The sequence below is a fragment of the Dendrobates tinctorius genome, unplaced genomic scaffold, assembly GCF_039654945.1.
Source record: "Dendrobates tinctorius isolate UK_male_01 unplaced genomic scaffold, ASM3965494v1 ptg000232l, whole genome shotgun sequence".
NCBI lineage: Eukaryota > Metazoa > Chordata > Amphibia > Anura > Dendrobatidae > Dendrobates > Dendrobates tinctorius.
In genome coordinates, this window is record NW_027361899.1 from 18964357 (window position 1) to 18982514 (window position 18158).

The window sequence follows — 18158 nt, forward strand, 5'->3', positions numbered from 1 at the left end:
GCCGTCCTGTTCCGGACGGCATTGTTACACAGGTCAGCCTCCAGATCAAGCCCCTCTAATCCTGGCATTATTGTCAACTTGGTCAGTGTGGAGACATGGCGGTCAATGGGTGATCTCATCTGCTGGCCCAAGACCGCACGGACCAGGGCTCATACCAGTGAAAGCCCACTGTCAACGCCTGCATAACACTACTCAGACAACACAATCTGATTGTAAAACACGTGGTAACACTTTAATGAACCACCAAACAGACAAAAACATATAAAACAGTCCCAGCAAAATACCCAAAATGGTGCAAAATTGCAGAGTCTCAACCTTCCACTGACTAGCCGGGATTAGAACACACGACACTTCAGGGCTCACTATCCCTACCAGTGGCTCCCTGCTTTTGCCGGGCAACCACAAAGAGAAGGTAATGACAAGCCTAGGAATCTGATTGTCCATGGAGGCACATGGCCAGGGGACCGGATGGTCCCAACCTGGCTTCTGCAAATGTATCCATGGTGGTCAGGTGACCGGATGGTCCCAACCTGGCTTCTGCAAACGTATCCATGGGGGTCAGGTGACTGGATGGTCCCAACCTGGCTTCTGCAAACGTATCCATGGGGGTCAGGTGACTGGATGGTCCCAACTTGTTTTTCCCCAAATTTGTTACGATGGGGCCATCTGACCTGAGGGTCACAACCTGGCTTCCCCAAATGTATCCATGGGTTCAGTGGTGGTCAATGGAAGAAATCTGTATTGTTCCATTTATGGCCGTGATCCTCAAGCTGACATCCTGTAGAACAGTGTTCCCCAACTCCAGTCTTCAAGAGCCACCAACGGTTCATGTTTTCAGGATTTCCTTAGTATGGCCCAGGTGATAATTGCAATACCTGCACAAGCAATAATTCCATCACCTGGGCAATACTGATGAAATCCTGAAAACATTATCTGTTGGTGGCTCTTGAGGACTGGAGTTGGGGATCACTGCTGTAGAATGTGAAATCTTTGTCCATCTTGATGTAGCCATGGTGTCCAGATAGCTGTCCTATAGCATGTTGCTGGCTGTGGTTTTGTAAAGAGTTCCTTGATACAGGGGCAGGTTCCCTCTTTTATAGTTCACAGCTCTTATTCAGGCATTTTTCCACACGATTGGGGGAAGGTGGCAGGGGCTCATCTAACATTGAGTATTTAATCAATTTGCATAGTGTGTCCTCCTGTTTTGCAGGTCAACAAACTACATGGCCTGGTACAATGTGTAATCAACATACTAGCAAACATTGATTGTGCAAAGATCCAGCGTACCTTTCTTGCAAAGATCTCATATAATATCCTGTAGGAACTGATATAAAAGGCAAGTAGCAGCCATTCAAAAATCCACAAGCCTCAATTTCAGTAGTCAACATTCAGACAATAGCCTATGTCTCATATGACGACAGTCTGTTTTTTTTTTGATCAACCAAAGAAAAACACACAAATTCAGTAGTCTAAGTTCAGACAGTAGAAAACACAGGAAACGGAGCAAAAAGTCCATAAACATGACAAGTCAATATAAAACTTGCTTTTATTAATACAAAAAGTCATTTAAAAGTCATCACAAAATGTTAACAAACAAAGACAAAGCCATTTGACACAGGTCAGAATGCACCAAAGTTTGAAATAAAAAACGTGCTGCAAAATGAGCACCAAAACATCAGGATAAGGCCAACATATTACCCTAAAGACCCCACATGTATATCCAAAAAATTGTATAATGCGTCCTAAAAGGACAGTAGCATCAATGGCCCAAATAAATGGATGTCATGGGATCAGATCCCTCCTCCACCTTTAGAAACCCCCACATCTATGGCCAAAAGTAGCAATAGTTATGTTCTAAAAAGGTATATACATATCTGATCCACAGAGGGAGGGGAGAGGGGAATCAATAGTTAACAAAAGGGTTCAGCCATTACCTGTGCTAGTGTCCATGTGCAAGCGTGTACCCCTACGCGCGTTTCGCGATAGCTTCCTTGGGGGGTGTTGATGTCATTGGTGTCCCTCCAAACCTCCTTAAATACCGTGCTTAGGTTCACTTTAATTGGCGCATGTTACCGGCATGTGGAGGCGGTGCCAGTCAGCCGTCCCGGCGTCAAGATGGCGACGCAACTCCCGCGAGACACGAGAGTGTCAACGAGAATCACACGCCGTCCCGCGATGCCGGCAATGCTGTAGGCGGCGCCACCAGACCGGGGACATGTGCACAAGTGGACCACAATACTAGGCGCCATCTTGATTGTGGGCAGGGGGAGACCTTTTCTAATGCTAATAACACCTCCCCATTCTTGCCCACAAAAGGTGTATATATAGTGCAATATCGCCCAAATACGTCTGTGGTGTTAATAAAGACATAATGCTATATACAAGGTATATCGAATTCATAAATACTGCTTATCGCACGCATGCGCACTATAGACATGCTGGGATAATTCCAAAAAGTACAAATATCTATCAGCATTAGCACTAATAATATATTTTTAGCGCAATCTACGACCTATAGAAAAAATAAAAAGAATAATAAGACCACATATAATGATAGTCACTGCATTTGAAGTGTCTACATCGTCATACATAGGTCACAGATGTATCATCACTTAATCACTGGATCAGAGCAATATCTTCATCCACCACAAGGATTCACCGGAGCACCAAATAAGGAATGATGTAAATATTGCATCATAGACTGAAAGAATGAACAGAAAAATATCAAATTAAAAACAAATATGATTAAAAGAGTGACCATCAGTACAGGAACGACAACCGCTCACAGATAGGAGGAGAAACTCAACATTTCATTAAGGCCCGCAGGAGCCATGGTCCCCAGTGTCACAATCCACCGGCACTCTTTTTGATTAAGAGCGCGTATACTATCACCGCCACGAATTCCCATATTTACATGGTCAATGCCTCTAATTTGAAGGGAATCGGGATTGCATTTATGTTTTAATTTAAAATGCCTGGGTAAAGTTTTTAACAGCCCCACATCCCGAGCAGCCTCAATATCTCGTACATGCTCCCGGGTTCTAACACGTAGCTCACGTGAAGTTAGACCAACATAGATCAACTTGCAACTACACGTGGCATAGTAGGTCACATGTGTGGTCGAGCATGTTATGTAGTCCCCAATCTGGAACATTCGTAGGCCGTCGGATGATGTGAAGGATGTGGATCTGACATGATTTCTGTAGGTCAAACATTTCCCACATGGGAAGAAACCAGTGTTCCTACCCCTTGATCCAAAGAGAGAGTGCGACTTTGCAGTATACATTAATGACTGGAAACCAACATATCCTTTAGATTTTTGCTCCTACGTGCTGTCATCAGTGGAGCAGGAGAAAGTCCCTGACTAAGCACTGGGTCCGTCATAAGGACCGACCAATGTTTTTTAAGGACAGTTCGCATCATATTCCACTGTTGATTATAAGTGGAAATATATCTGATTTTACCGTCACCATCTTTGACCTTCCTCCTATTTTTTTTGCATGGCTAGAAGCTCACCTCTCTTGGTATTCTTCGCTCTCAGATAGCCCTTCTTGACGCTCCTGTTGCTGTACCCGCGATCACTAAATCTGCCTCAGATCCCTCGCCTGTCCCTCGAACACCACATCAGTGGTGCAGATTCTCCGTGCTCGGAGAAACTGGCCCGTCGGAATAGCGTTGATTGTGGAGACAGGGTGAGATGACGATGCGTGCAGCAATGAGTTGACAGAGGTTTCCTTGCGATGCATATTGGTCTCAACAAGACCATCATCATTCACTCAAGTTCAGACAATAGCCTATGTCTCCTGGCCTACTGAAAATGGACATCTGTATAATTAAGATTAAATGCTGTATCATCACAGTCAGCCTCGGGAGTACACCCCTTCCCTTGTAGCAGGGTAGACACACGTAAGCCTCTTATTTCCTAAGAGCCCCAGAGAAAGCCTCTACTGTCTTTAGTTTTGTAGAAAAGCTGAATTCATCTACTTGCCAGATTATTACATAAGTTTCAATGCAGATTCTGTGTCAAAATATTAGTATGAAACCTCCTTAATTTGCATTGGAAAATCATATACTAATCAGCTGTGCTGCAAAAAAGCATATCTGATAGAAATAAGTACAGGGCAGTATTTTATCCGGACTCTGATATCTCCTAGTGCTACTCCTATCTCCAACACCTACAGAAACACTGGTGCGAAGCTGCAGCTGCATCCCCCTCCTCCCCTACTTCTACTTACTTACTGTTTTAAACTGAGTTGTTTAGAAGCTGAGTGGATTTCTGATTATAGTACAGGTATAGAAAGGGGATCTGCAGAGAGCAGCAGCATTCATGAGGTGCATTGGGTTGTGTCGTGAGCAGCTCTGCTCCATCGGTATTTGTAATAGTGTCTGCAGTGTATCCCTGATGCTGAATCTGTATTACAGCCGTTCTCGCTGTGCACACAGGAGTTTCTTGTGCCTGAAATAAGCTATTCATCGTCCTCCAGGTGACTGCTGGCTGCTGGCCGCCATCGCTTCTCTCACGCTCAATGAGCAGATCCTGTATCGTGTCGTCCCTAAAGACCAAAGTTTCCAGGAGAATTATGCAGGAATTTTCCATTTCCAGGTAAAATATCAGTAGGAATGAGAACTTGACTGGCTAACAAAATGACCTAAAAGTTGATAAAAAAAAAAGTGAATATTATATTTTTTATTTATTTTTGTTTAAATTTTTTAAAATCTGCACTGTCAGCCAGTGAGGGCATTGCTTACACGCAGCGGGTAATTGATCTGCACAGATTTTCGAGAGGGGTCTACATAGCAATAAAGGGGATCTATAGCAAAAATTCTGACTTTACTTACAGGAAAGATGTATATCTTTGTACCGTGTTAGCCAGTAGATAGAAAAATATTCAGGATTGAGAGTCCTCAGTAGTTGATACCTTTTAATGGCTAACTGAAAAGATGGTAACACATTGCAAGCTTTCGAGACTACTCAGGTCTCTTCATCAGGCTAGACTAATACAAAATCTGAAGTCACATATTTATGCACAATACAGCCTAGAAAAAATGCAATAGATAAGACAAGTGACGTGAAGCAGAACTATCAATATGGGAGAGGGAGAAACATAAATATAAACATTGGACCAGTTCATAGATAAGGAGTCTGGATGTTTTATGGTCCTCTGATTGGGGTCTAGTTCTGTGTTGCCCTGCAAGGTTTTAAAAGGAAATTCCTTAATTGATGTAAAAAGACATAAATCCATGCGACAGTGAATGAATGAATGAATGTGTCGCATGGATTTATGTCTTTTTACATCAATTAAGGAATTTCCTTTTAAAACCTTGCAGGGCAACACAGAACTAGACCCCAATCAGAGGACCATAAAACATCCAGACTCCTTATCTATGAACTGGTCCAATGTTTATATTTATGTTTCTCCCTCTCCCATATTGATAGTTCTGCTTCACGTCACTTGTCTTATCTATTGCATTTTTTCTAGGCTGTATTGTGCATAAATATGTGACTTCAGATTTTGTATTAGTCTAGCCTGATGAAGAGACCTGAGTAGTCTCGAAAGCTTGCAATGTATTACCATCTTTTCAGTTAGCCATTAAAAGGTATCAACTACTGAGGACTCTCAATCCTGAATATTTTTCTGACTTTACTTATGAACTTAACCACTAAGGTGCTATGGTCGCTGTTCACTAAGGCATCAAAGGGGTTAAGTTTCTGCAAGCAAAGCCGACTTCAATTACAGCAAGTTACTGGCAGATGTATGCTGTGCAAAACAGCTTGCACCCACCAGGTATAGAGTGGAGTCTGCACATATAACTCCTGGGAGATGTTGGGAAAAGGGAGCACAGTCATTCGGCTCCGGACCCCTCTCAACTAGTGATTGCGTGGTCTGGTTTGTCTCCAGTGGAGTTACACCATTGGTTTTCAGGGCATGCTTCTGTTCACTGACTTCTGGCGGAGATCTTGAAAATTATGAGGAATTCTACAATAAATAGATTTCATCAACCCAAAACCCAATATACACCCTCGGACCCCCAGTGATCTCGAGAACTTGTGTGATTGGATCAGATTGGGTCTATGGTAGTGGTGGTGGCACATGCTCTCTACTACTCCATTCATACTAGGATTGAGGCCCTTTCCTCGGGATCGTTGGGGGTCCCAGGAGGTCACACTTGTGTATAAGTGATAAATGATGTCTGTGGGTTAACGCCTTTAATGTCTTTTCTTTTTTATGACTTGTTCCCTTCGCATTCCAGTTCTGGCAGTTCGGAGAATGGGTGGACGTGGTTATAGATGATCGACTGCCTACAAAAAACGATGAGCTTGTCTTTGTTCATTCTGCCGAAGGGACTGAATTTTGGAGTGCCCTGATGGAGAAGGCCTACGCCAAGTAAGACCATGCACACTATCCATCCAAGGGACACGCATTCAACCATTTTGGGACCCCATAGACATACACTGCCACCTAACCTCTTGGAACAGGGTTCAAGGGCCTGATGTTCTCCCAATTTGTTGGGGGGCACATTTAATAAACAATTGGGGAATTTGCCAACTCTTCCGAGAACTGCCTTTTTTCCAGGGACTTCCCAGATGTTTCATGAGGGTTGGCTAGTATGCCTAATGAGGTAATCAGGTGTATGAACTGGGGTTATTTCTATATGATAGACCTTTAAGTCTGCGTAGAAGTTGTATACTCCAAACATTAGTCTCCTTTGAAGTCAAGTCGTGGAGGGACGCGAGTAGCTAAGTTCAGTTGTGACTTGTGTGACTTTGCATTAAGGCTGAATGGATCTTACGAAGCATTATCTGGTGGTGCCACAACCGAGGGCTTTGAAGATTTCACCGGTGGTCTGGCAGAGTGGTATGAACTGAAGAAGGCTCCCGCCAATCTATTCAAGATCATACAAAAGGCGCTCAGGACCGGGTCTCTTCTGGGCTGCTCCATAGATGTGAGTCTGATGCTATACTTCCATCTTTGGTTTTGGGGTAACGGTGCTCATAGTTCCATACTTTGTCATAGTCTAGGTTTAATATATGTAATGAAGATGCGTCACTTTTATCGGTGGCACATCTTTCAATGTAAACATAATTTTTGGGCCAAATAACCACTCGATCATCCAAAGAACTAATGATTGGCTTGACATGCTTACATACACATAAGCCTAAAGCTTACTGAACTCTCCGATCAGAGAGGGCTCGACCAACAGGTTAATGTGTGCGGGGACCTACCGAATGTCTCTCAACATAATGCTGAGAAATTGAAGGATTGGCACATTGGACTTATAACAGCCGATCCTTTTGTTCCCTGTGACATAATCCACCGCCAGATGAGTTGCCAGCCGCTCTCTCATAGAGCACACAAATGCACTGAGCCGAGCGCTCCTGTGTATGGAGGAGGTAGGAAACATGGCTACCAGCCCAATCACCGTAGCCGAAAGCCATCTAATGTGTATAAAGGGTTCAAGGTCTTAAGTTGCTTCTGTCCTTTACCATGCTGCAATTTGACATGCCTATCCCCATTTATCTTTGGAAACTATATTCTGAACAATTGTTTCATGTACATTAGATGGTCGGCCGGGAACACCATGTGCATCTATGAAGACGATACAATGTTTGTTAGATAAGTAAAAGTGTACAAACAGAAGAGTTTTATGCAATCCCTCTCTTGTGGTCCCAATTCTGACTGGTCTATGTAGAGTCCAGGATCCATTTGGAAGCTTAAATTCTATCAGCTTCCTTGTGTCTTTCACCCACTGGACGGTATGAAAGTAGTAGACAGGTGAAAGCATTCACATGGTGGTATTTGGTTTGTTCTGGTGGCGCATGACGGATCATAGCACACAACCTGTACCATTATCCATCCATCATTTTGGCCACTAGATGAACTGCACATGTCCATAATATGGCCATCGCTGATCTCAGTTTTTCGTTTCGCTCTCTTTTACACCATTGATAAATCTCCGTTCTTCGTGGCGACTTATGTTTGAGTTTATTGATCTGTAATCATTGAGCGAAAAGATTTTGTGGACTGAGACATCACTAATATTGTCCTGTAAGAAGATGCCCGAAGAAAACCTCACATTCGTCATACTGTCAGCACGTTCTAAAACTTGAAAATTGGAGGTCCTTTTAATGGTGACAATTTATGTAGTCTACGATGAACTTTGGTGACCGTAGTCCGGGTCGTCTTGACGTTGGTAATTCATTGCATCATCTTCCCTAATTGACCTGGAGAGGCAGGTCCAGTTTACACAGGACGATGTGCTGCCGAGATAGATGATCTTTGGTGCAAACCAATAGATCATTTCACCTGATGAACGGATGACGTGGATTGATCAGCAGTCTGATTAGATGTCTAGGAACACTTGTATGCGAAATAGACCATTAGAGTTGACTCGTTGGCCTAAGCTGCCAATATTCCTTAGATTATTGTCACCTATCCTGGGACCATCCGTCAACCTTTCATTGTGTATGGGGGGGGGGCCTCTCGAAAACCACCAAAGCAGGCAACACAACAGATAAGACTCAGACAGTTGGAATTCAATGTGACTGGACCTTTTGTTCTCAGGAAATATAAGCCCACACTGTAGATGTCTGTCAGGGGTGTATTCCCCTGTGCCCATGCACAACACCTGTACGATCATCAGAAAGGGGTCAAGAACGCTAAGTCCGCCAGCCACTGAAAGTGTGTGGTCAACTATCTTAAACTTTGACTATCTCGACAAAACTTTGACGTCTTTATAGAAATGTTACCAGTCCATTGGGTGCACTTACTACTTCCTAATAGGAAAGGTCTTGATTGTCTTTTTGGAAATATAATGTTCCTTGTAGCAGATGGTAAAGCAATTAACTAGAAGCTCACGTTCCTGTGTTTATTACTAGTTGGCACTTTTTTTTTAAGGAGGTTCTAAAGAAGAGGGATGGCTGCGTCCACGTATCAAGGGGAACTCGTCATCCTCACTCCCAGGTTATAGAAGGGCATCCTTCCCATTCCCAAACACCACCTCATTCCATAAAAATCAGACTTTAAAGTCTGTACACTAATTAGATGCGGGACATCACAATGCACATGCATATTTCTCTTTCTGTGGCTTGATAAAGGCCCTGCATGGCCGAAACATTGTGATTTTTCGCCATTAATAAGGTTACCAAAAGGAGGACGTCTGGTTCCTGGATTTTTCTGTATTGCTACAACCTGCTGGTGGGTTGCACCAAGTGTATACAGACATCAGCGTTGGGCATGGGACTCCTCTGTTGCACATGCACTGCAAACAATAACTCTTCTGATTGACATTTCTTTCTGCATCTAAATTCCTGCAACCTCACATGAAATTATGCGCATTGCTTGCAGACAAGGAATCTCCAGATGTACTGTCCTTTCATTCATCTGTGGAAAACATCTGATCCCATTGGACACAAAACTCAGGCGCATGCGCAGTACACAAATCTGTTATTAATGCGCATGCGCAGGAGTTTCTGTGTAACATAAGATCAAGAGCTGTCCATCATGTGTAAGAGGTGCGATTAGCAGGGGATCCCAAGAATACTCTTCTCCTGCCATTAGGATCTTCTCTGCTCAATGACATAAGTGGTACAATTCCTCTAGAATACGTTTCCAAAATTGTATTTCCCAGGTGACACAACGATTTGTATATTTCAGATCACAAGTGCTGCCGAGACCGAAGCAATCACCCACCAGAAGCTGGTGAAGGGACACGCATACTCGGTGACCGCCGCAGAAGAGGTGCGAATGCTCAATTTTTCTACATAGTTTTATTTTGTTTATTTTTTTTTCTATTTTCCATACACCTATTTGCTATCCAACCAGGTAAACTACAGAGGAAGCCAGGAAAAACTCATTAGGATACGAAATCCCTGGGGAGAGGTGGAGTGGACCGGAGCGTGGAACGATAAGTAAGCGCAAGAGAAGAAAATGATGTAAACATTCACCTTTGATCATATTGACGCTCCACTGTTAAAGGAGGTTTTCTGCGACTTTACTATTTCTGGTCGAGCTACTTTCTACTCCAGAGCTGCTTTTAAAATTGAGCAGAATGCAACTTAGAGTTTAAGCATTGTGTCGACAGTCGCAAATCTTGAAGCTCAGCTGAGTTTCTACATTTACTGGGATATTACACTACATATTGTCACGATGACCCATCCTGTGTGACACGGCCCGCAGGCCGGTAATGAAACAACAAGACACTGCACGTGAAACTGTACTGTGTGACACGGCTCGCAGGCCGTTAACTAAGACAACAAGACACGGGGGAAGGGGGAAACAGTTACAACGGTGGGCCCTGCGATAGGGAACGGGGGACATGGAGACCTCCTGCACTCCCCTGAGTCTGTGTCCCTAACACTCCTAACATTCCCTATACAGGCTCCTCACCTGTCACCCTAGCACACCCTACACCTATCCCTTACTAGGGAGCTGGGTGGTGCAGGCACTGGCCCCACCGCTGTACTAATTCACACCAGGGGAAACACTAAAAACACTTATCTTGCTCTGCTGCAGCACCATCAGCAGAGTGCATCACCGGATTAACTTTTCGCAGTGGCTCGACACCTCAGAGCCAGCTGCCACCTTCACCATCTCACTCTGCTGCAGACACCGGGCAGACAGTGTTCACACCAGTTTCAGCAGTGGCTCCAACCTTCCAGCCAGCTGCTCACTTCACCAGGTTTCTGCAGTGGCTTCACACCTCAGCCAGCTGCTCCCTTCAAGGTGGTAGGAATCCCAAAAAGACGCTATCACCAACACCTGCTCATAGACCATGTGACCCTATATAGGAAAAGGGAATGGTCAAATGATCAGGGGCCAAAAGCTGCAATAATCCCAGTGGCCACCGGGGCAAAAGGAACCCTGAGCAAACAGCTCAAAGGAAAAAAAAAAGGTTACTTATACAAAAACCTGTCATAATCCAGCATGGATCATGACACATCTCACAATGCAAAATGGACAAATGTGCCGCGTACAGGTATAACAGGGGGTTGTACAGATTTTTAGTGAACTGATAGGAAGTTGGAAGAGTTATGAATACAGCTCTGAAGTAATTTACGTACAATAGCACCTAATGGAGCGCATGCTGTGTACTGGCATATAAATGTGGATTGTATAGAATTACAGTGAACTGAGAGGAAGTTGGCAGAATTATGAGTACAGCTCTGTAGCAAATGACCTAAAATAAAATGGTCTCCCACAATGAAACACTGTAGAACATTTGGTGTACAGAGATATAACTAATTCTTTGTTGCCCAGATTTGCAGGGAATTGAAGAAATCAGTAGTTTGCAGAATTATGAATGCAGCTCTGGATTATAATATATAAAATACTCAAGTCTATTGTATGCGTTTGTCATCGGCGCACTGAATAATCGCAGATTGAGGGATTTTCAGCAAGTTATGAGCAATTATCTTATCTCCCTACATAGCGGTATTGATACTGTAAACGCTGATCTTGCACAATAAATAATCTGATGATTTCCCATCCAGTTCTAGTGAATGGAATAACGTGGATCCACGGGAAAGAGACAGACTGATTAAACGCTGCGACGACGGAGAGTTTTGGTAAGACATCCTGTCTTATCGCTTTATTTGCTCGTTGTGGTGTCCAACTGTTGCAAAACAACAACTCCCAGCATTTCCCTGCTATTTACCAGAGCAGTGAGAGTGGTTATAAAAGAGCTACTCTTGGTTTGGAGGACCCAGGGGGGTTTGGAGGGCGTGCATTACACAGACAAGTGGTAACTCTGTAATACTATATTTCTCCTGCGGGAGTGCTGCAGGGAAATTGAACACTTAATGTCAGGCTTCCTTTTTAGATGATCGCTGAGATTACCACTGATGAAAAGGGATTATCTAAAGAGGAGAACCCCCTATTATTTAATAAAAATAAAAATGCAGTGGGTTTATTTACTTTCTACAGAATTCCGGGGTTAAGGGAAAGTTTTCTTAGGATGATAGAATGACTGCAGCGTCGGCTCCTGTTACTATTCAGCCGTACAAGTTATTGTAAAGACCTGAACAGCTGAATAGTGCCCCGGAGGGCGAGTCCTCTCCTATGTCAGAAGTAAAAGAAGAAACAAAAAAACATAAAACCAGAGCAGAGTCACAGAACCTCGCCCTGGAGAGCAGGAAATGCCTGTCTGACTACAAAGGCAGCAGTAACGATCACTGCTCTGCTGGGAACCACAGTCCACCCTGTGCCAGATCCATTAGTGTCATAGGAGGGCAAAGTGCACCGTCCACCACTAATATGACCGCTGTATTAACCCCTTCCTGTTCCAAGACAATTTTCTTTTTAATTTTTTTTTTTTGTAAATGAGGAAAATCGGAGTGGTGTTTTATTTATTTATATATATATATATATATATATATATATATATATATATATATAATTTATTTATTTTTTTTTTATATATATATATTTGTAAAAACTTTGCTTTCCCCCAAAAAAAAAATTGAATGAAAACTTTTTAAAAAGTTGTATATGCCCAAAATGAGTAAATCTACTGCTTGCCTTGCATGAAAACATGAATCAACACTGCTCCATCAGCTATAGAAAGAAATAAGCCACAGAAAATGAAGCGACAAACCAAATTAAAAAAAAAAGTTGGCCATAGTTGAGATCGAAAGTAGTTAAAGGGGTTGGCTTGCCATTACATATCACATCCAGTCTATAAAAAAAAATAAAATATTTGCACTTTCTTCATTATTTAGTAAATTATCCAAGAGGAAATTGACATTTTCTTACGTTATAGGGCGCCACCTGGTGTTCAGAGTACATAAAAACATACACGACCACCTTGTGAACGGAGCGTTGGTGGTCGCACATGCTCAGTCTCTCTCTCCACAGCCGGGTGATTGCATAGTTTGTCAATAGAAACTTTTTGTCTCTGTCTGCATTTTGTTGGCTGCCTTCCTCTGAAGTTTGCACTTATGTCCAGCTCGTTAGTCGGACGTGCACATTCCTATACACTGTGAACACTAGGTGGCGCCATACTATGTTAAAAAGTCAGAACTCCTCACTGGATCGTTTTTTTAACAGCATGTAAATGGCAAATATTGTTTTTTTTTGTTTTTTTTTTAATTTACGGTCTATAAAGTGGATGTGATACGTAATGTTGTGCCAGTGCCTTTAAGACTGACGTATGCACATTTATAATGGTCTCTTCACTCCACATTTGTACCGGGGGGTTCATTTACTTTCTTTTAGGCTTTGTTTATATACATATCCGGCAGCACTGAAGCCCATAAGGATTTCGGTCCCCCTTATTGTGCCCTAACTCATCTGTTTGTTTGTTTTCCCGTCAGGATGTCTTATAATGATTTCTTAAGACAATACTCGAGGCTGGAAATCTGCAACCTCACCCCAGACACCCTGTCCTCAGACAAATACAAGAAGTGGAGCCTAGTAAAGATGGACGGCATGTGGAGGCGAGGATCGACCGCCGGAGGCTGCCGGAATTATCCAGGTGACCATATCATAGGGGCGTCACTTGGCCTTTTTCTCCAGCAGAGGAGCAGGGACAGATGTGGTGGCCCCTCGTGGGAGTGTCCTGACCTGAGGATAGCTTGGGCGGTCGCAGGCCCGAGAGTCACACAGTGGAAGAAGCGGAGTTTCCCAGCAGCGCAGAGTATTTCAGGAGACGAGACCTACAGCATACGACCTGTACTATTTGTTTCTCTCGCAGACACTTTCTGGATGAACCCACAGTACCTGATAAAGCTAGAGGAAGAAGACGATGACCCGGACGACGGGGAGGAAGGCTGCACCTTCATTGTGGGCCTGATCCAGAAGAACCGCAGGAAGGCGAGGAAGATGGGCGAGGACATGCACACCATTGGATTTGCGATCTATGAGGCAGGTTGAAGATTTAAGATGTCCTTGATATTTCATAAGTCAGAAGCGCCCTCTAAAAAACGAGATCTAAAGACGAGATTATAGGCTGCTTGTGCCGTGTAGTAATGTGGTTGTCTTCTGCCCACAGGTCCCAGCACAGGTACGTACATTGTGCACCTTCACTCTACTGGAAGGTAAGTGCAGAAATAATCACCTTCCATCGCAAAATACAAGAGTTCTGCTCCGCAGGGGCGGCATTATAATATTTATAGACTTTTTTTTCTTTTTCTCACTATATATATTTATGCAGGCTTTTTTTTTCTTTTTTCTTTTTTCTATTTTTTTTTTTGCATCGAATTCTTTAAAATTATGGACACTGCATATATTTTGTACAAACTCCAAAATACACTTGATTTTTACTCTATAGTCTTTATTGCGACTTTTTAGTGAAAAAAAAAAAAAAATTCATGTTCCGCTAAAACTGAGCCAAAATTTCAGGCTGACATGAAATCACTCCATGGGGAATGGATTGTGGAATACATTTTTTTGCAAAAATTTAGCAACTTTTTAAAACATCAGAATTGATGAATCATCCAAAAACATCTGGTGTAATAAATGGGAATCCATGCACTCTCAAGGGAGTGATGAAGTCCGGCCCCCGAGGACCAGGGAGTGACAGCGGAGCCGCATACAGACATGTTTGGATGTATTGTGTTACTATCCAGTACATTAGAGCCTTTATTAAAGGGATACATTGGACACTTATCACATCTCTCCCAGTGGTTGTTAATAGGTTAATTCTTTTCTCCAGCTGCGGGGTCAGACCAATGTGCACTTGAGCAAAGACTTCTTCTTGAGGAACAAGGCGCGAGATCGATCGGATACCTTCATAAATCTACGAGAAGTGCTGAATAGATTCCGCCTTCCTGCCGGAGAATACGTCATCGTCCCCTCCACGTTTGAGCCTAATAAATTAGGGGACTTCTGTCTTCGTGTTTTCTCCGAAAAGAATGCGGAGTCTCAGTAAGTGTCCGGAGCGGGGTGTGGTGTCCTCGTCCTGCGCGATCGTCACTCCCCTCATATACCGTGAACTAAACACCCGCAATTACCGTGACCTCCACCCCCTTAAGCATACACGTATGACTCTGTCCCGTCCGGGCCCCTTTGTCCTCTGTGGATCCATCTGTCTCTTCCAGACGGCCAACGAAAATCAGCGCGTCTAGCCGACTAATGTGAACAGGTGCCCTAACATTCCTGCATTGTATTGTAATCGTTCGGTGGCCGCTGGACCCTTTCACTTGTACCCACTGGGTAACCTTACAGACAATACATACCCCGAGCTTCCTGTCCACCATAATAATCTGAGCTTTTATTTAATACTTGGCTGTGATTTTTAATCTTTTTTTTTTTTTCTCAATGATTTTAGAGTTATCGATGATGACATTGAGGCAAACATTGACGAGGTAATCTACGAACTGTACCGGATGGGGGTCTATAGCCAAAAGATGAGTTGGTGCCATATTTAAAGGGAATCTGGTAGCAGGTTTTTGCTTTGTAATCTGAGAGTAGCACGATGTACGGGCAGAGATCCTGATTCCAGCGATATATCACTTAGTTTTACGGAGTGCAACGGTTGTGATACAATCCTTGTTTTTCTCTGCTGCAGATCTAGCAGAGCTCGGAAAGCTGAGTAGTATATAACCCCGCCCACATCACTGGCAGCTTTCTGTATATAACTCGCCCACACCACTGATTGGCAGCTTTCTGTATATAACTCCGCCCATGCCACTGATTGGCAGCTTTCTGTATATAACTCCGCCCACGCCACTGATTGGCAGCTTTCTGTGTACACTGTATAGTGATAGAAAGCTCTTTATCAGTGGCTGGACTAGGAGGCATGAGACGCCCAGTCCTGTAGTGATAATCTTCTGCTGATTGCACTGAAGCAGCAACACATTGCTGGAATCAGAGTCTCTGCCCTTATATCATTACATAGCAAAAACCTGCTGATAGATTTCCTTTCACCCCTCCAGTTTCCTGGTTTTCAGAGAATATCTGCCAGACCCCATAACTGAGAAGCAATAGGGAAAATGTATTACCATAGACAAAGTAACCCAGACATGGACTGACCCCATAGTGATGTTACAGCTGTCATCTCAGGATCGATGTGGTATTGCATGAATGTTTAATCCTACAGCTGCTCTGTCTGTGTAGCTAATAGCTGGGGGGTCCCAAGCCAGGCCCCTTCTCTATGCGGCTCATAGGTCATACAGACAGGGGTTTTACTATTGGGGCCCAACTTTTAAACCAAATAATGGCCGACCAGAGGTAATGCCCCTGTCTCTTATGTTTTTTTTGTAGCCTGACCTTGATGAAGATCACATTGATCCCAACTTCAGGAGATTGTTTTTGCAGCTCGCTGGAGAGGTGAGGACTCGGCCTCTTTTATACAGATAAGAGGGTTGATATGCTCCATTAAAATGGATATAGACAACTAAAATGCATATATTTATTTTTGTTTAATCTAAAAAATTATTTTTGCTTTAGAGCTTCATTATAACTTATGCACAATAACGCTTCTGCATCCCGTATATACAGCTCTGGCAAAAATTAAGAGACCACTGCAAAATTTTCAGTTTGTCTGATTTTTCTCTTTATATTTTTGAGTAAAATGTAAATTTCTCTTTTATTCTATAAACTACTGACAACATGTCTCCGAATTTCCAAGCATTAAATTTTGTATTTATTTTCAGAAAGTGAGAAATGGTCAAAATAACAAAAAAATGCAGACCTCAAATAATGCTAAGAAAACAAGTTCATAATCATTTAGAAACAACAATACTAATGTTTTAACTCAGGAAGAGTTCAGAAATCAGTATTCTGTGGAATAACCATGATTGTTAATCACAGCTTTCCTGCATCTTGACTGCTTTCCTCCAGTATTTCACACGGCTTTTGGGTGACCTTATGCCACTCCTGGTAATTTCTCAGTGGGTGCAAGACACTGTGGCTTGTACGCCTCTCCAGGTCTCCGTTTAACCATTAGACGACCAGGTGTTGGGCAAAGCTGAAAACTAGACTCATCAGAGAAGATTACCTTACTCCAGTCCTCTGTGGTCCAATCCTTTGGTCTTTGGCAAACTTCAACCTGGCTCTCCTTTGCTTCTCATTGATGAAAGGCTTTTTTCTAGCTTTACATGACTTGAGCCCTGACTCTAGGAGCCTGTTACGAACTGTTCTTGCCATGCACTTCATCTCAGCTGCCATTTGCCATTCATTTTGTAGGTCACTTGATGTCATCCTGCGGTTGCTGAGTGACATTCGAATAAGACGACTGTGATCCCGGTCAGTGGAGAGTCGTTTTCGCCCTCTGCTGGTCTGTAGCTTTGTTGTCCCCACTGTCTGCCCCTTGACCTTGTTGTAATGGACTGCCGTCTTAGAAATTTTAAAGATGGAGGCAACATGACGCTCACTGTATCCCTCTGTAGTAAAGCCAGAATTGAGCCCTTCTTTTCCTCACTCAAGACTTTTCTTTTCATCTCCTTTGGCATGGTTAAGTTATTTTTTTACTCGTATTATTTTTGGGATATTACTAGCACTTGTTTTGCCATCCAGCTTGTCCTATTGCAAGAAGATTGTGAACACCACAGCAGGGTTTTTATACTTTCCTTCGTGGAATAAGATTTGGTTCAGGCGATCACCTAATCAGAAGCACATTAAGTAGAATGAGGTGGATTCTGGATGGAATTCTACTGACACAGGAATGGAATGGCTGTCAGACATGGAGAGAAGCTGATTTGTATAAAACTGTGCAGTGGTCTCTTAATTTTTGCCAGAGCTGTATCTTAGTAATATAGCAGACTGTAGAAAGAGTTGCCAGTGACATAGTCAGCGAGCACATGTCTGGTCTGTAACAGGTCATAAAATGGCATGAAAGAGTTCAGGAGAGACCTTGCTAATTCACTGGTAATTCCTTCTGCAGTCTCCTATGTACTGTGATACATAAAGGCTGCAGAAAGCTGTTATAAAAAAGATTAATTAGCAAAATTTAATTTTATCCAAAAATGAAAAAAAAAAACAAAAAACCCAACACTGTGCATATCCTTTTAAGCTTCACCGCTGTATGAGTAGTTACATTATATAAGTGTCCTCGTTGATGGTGTAACTTGGAGAAAAGTGACTGAATTATTCTCAGGCAGTATATAACCGTGCATACAGCGCTCATCGATTATACTGCATGCCACGTCACACAAGAAAACGCCCTTAAATCATTTTTTTTTAATGATTTGATGCTTCTAAAATAAGAAATAGAAACAT

At 42.9% G+C, this 18158-nt stretch overlaps 1 protein-coding gene across 1 annotated transcript in view; it reads left to right on the forward strand.

Annotated features, from left to right (window-relative positions):
* CAPN2 (calpain 2) overlaps nucleotides 1-18158 on the forward strand; it is a 41050-nt gene that overhangs the window by 13233 nt on the left and 9659 nt on the right. Inside the window, exons 3-14 of the mRNA XM_073556398.1 lie at nucleotides 4485-4603; nucleotides 6253-6386; nucleotides 6777-6945; nucleotides 9657-9740; nucleotides 9825-9910; nucleotides 11492-11566; nucleotides 13313-13473; nucleotides 13693-13862; nucleotides 13990-14001; nucleotides 14653-14864; nucleotides 15268-15304; nucleotides 16203-16268. Coding sequence (XP_073412499.1) covers nucleotides 4485-4603; nucleotides 6253-6386; nucleotides 6777-6945; nucleotides 9657-9740; nucleotides 9825-9910; nucleotides 11492-11566; nucleotides 13313-13473; nucleotides 13693-13862; nucleotides 13990-14001; nucleotides 14653-14864; nucleotides 15268-15304; nucleotides 16203-16268 — 1325 coding nt within the window. The remainder of the gene's footprint in view (nucleotides 1-4484; nucleotides 4604-6252; nucleotides 6387-6776; nucleotides 6946-9656; nucleotides 9741-9824; nucleotides 9911-11491; nucleotides 11567-13312; nucleotides 13474-13692; nucleotides 13863-13989; nucleotides 14002-14652; nucleotides 14865-15267; nucleotides 15305-16202; nucleotides 16269-18158) is intronic.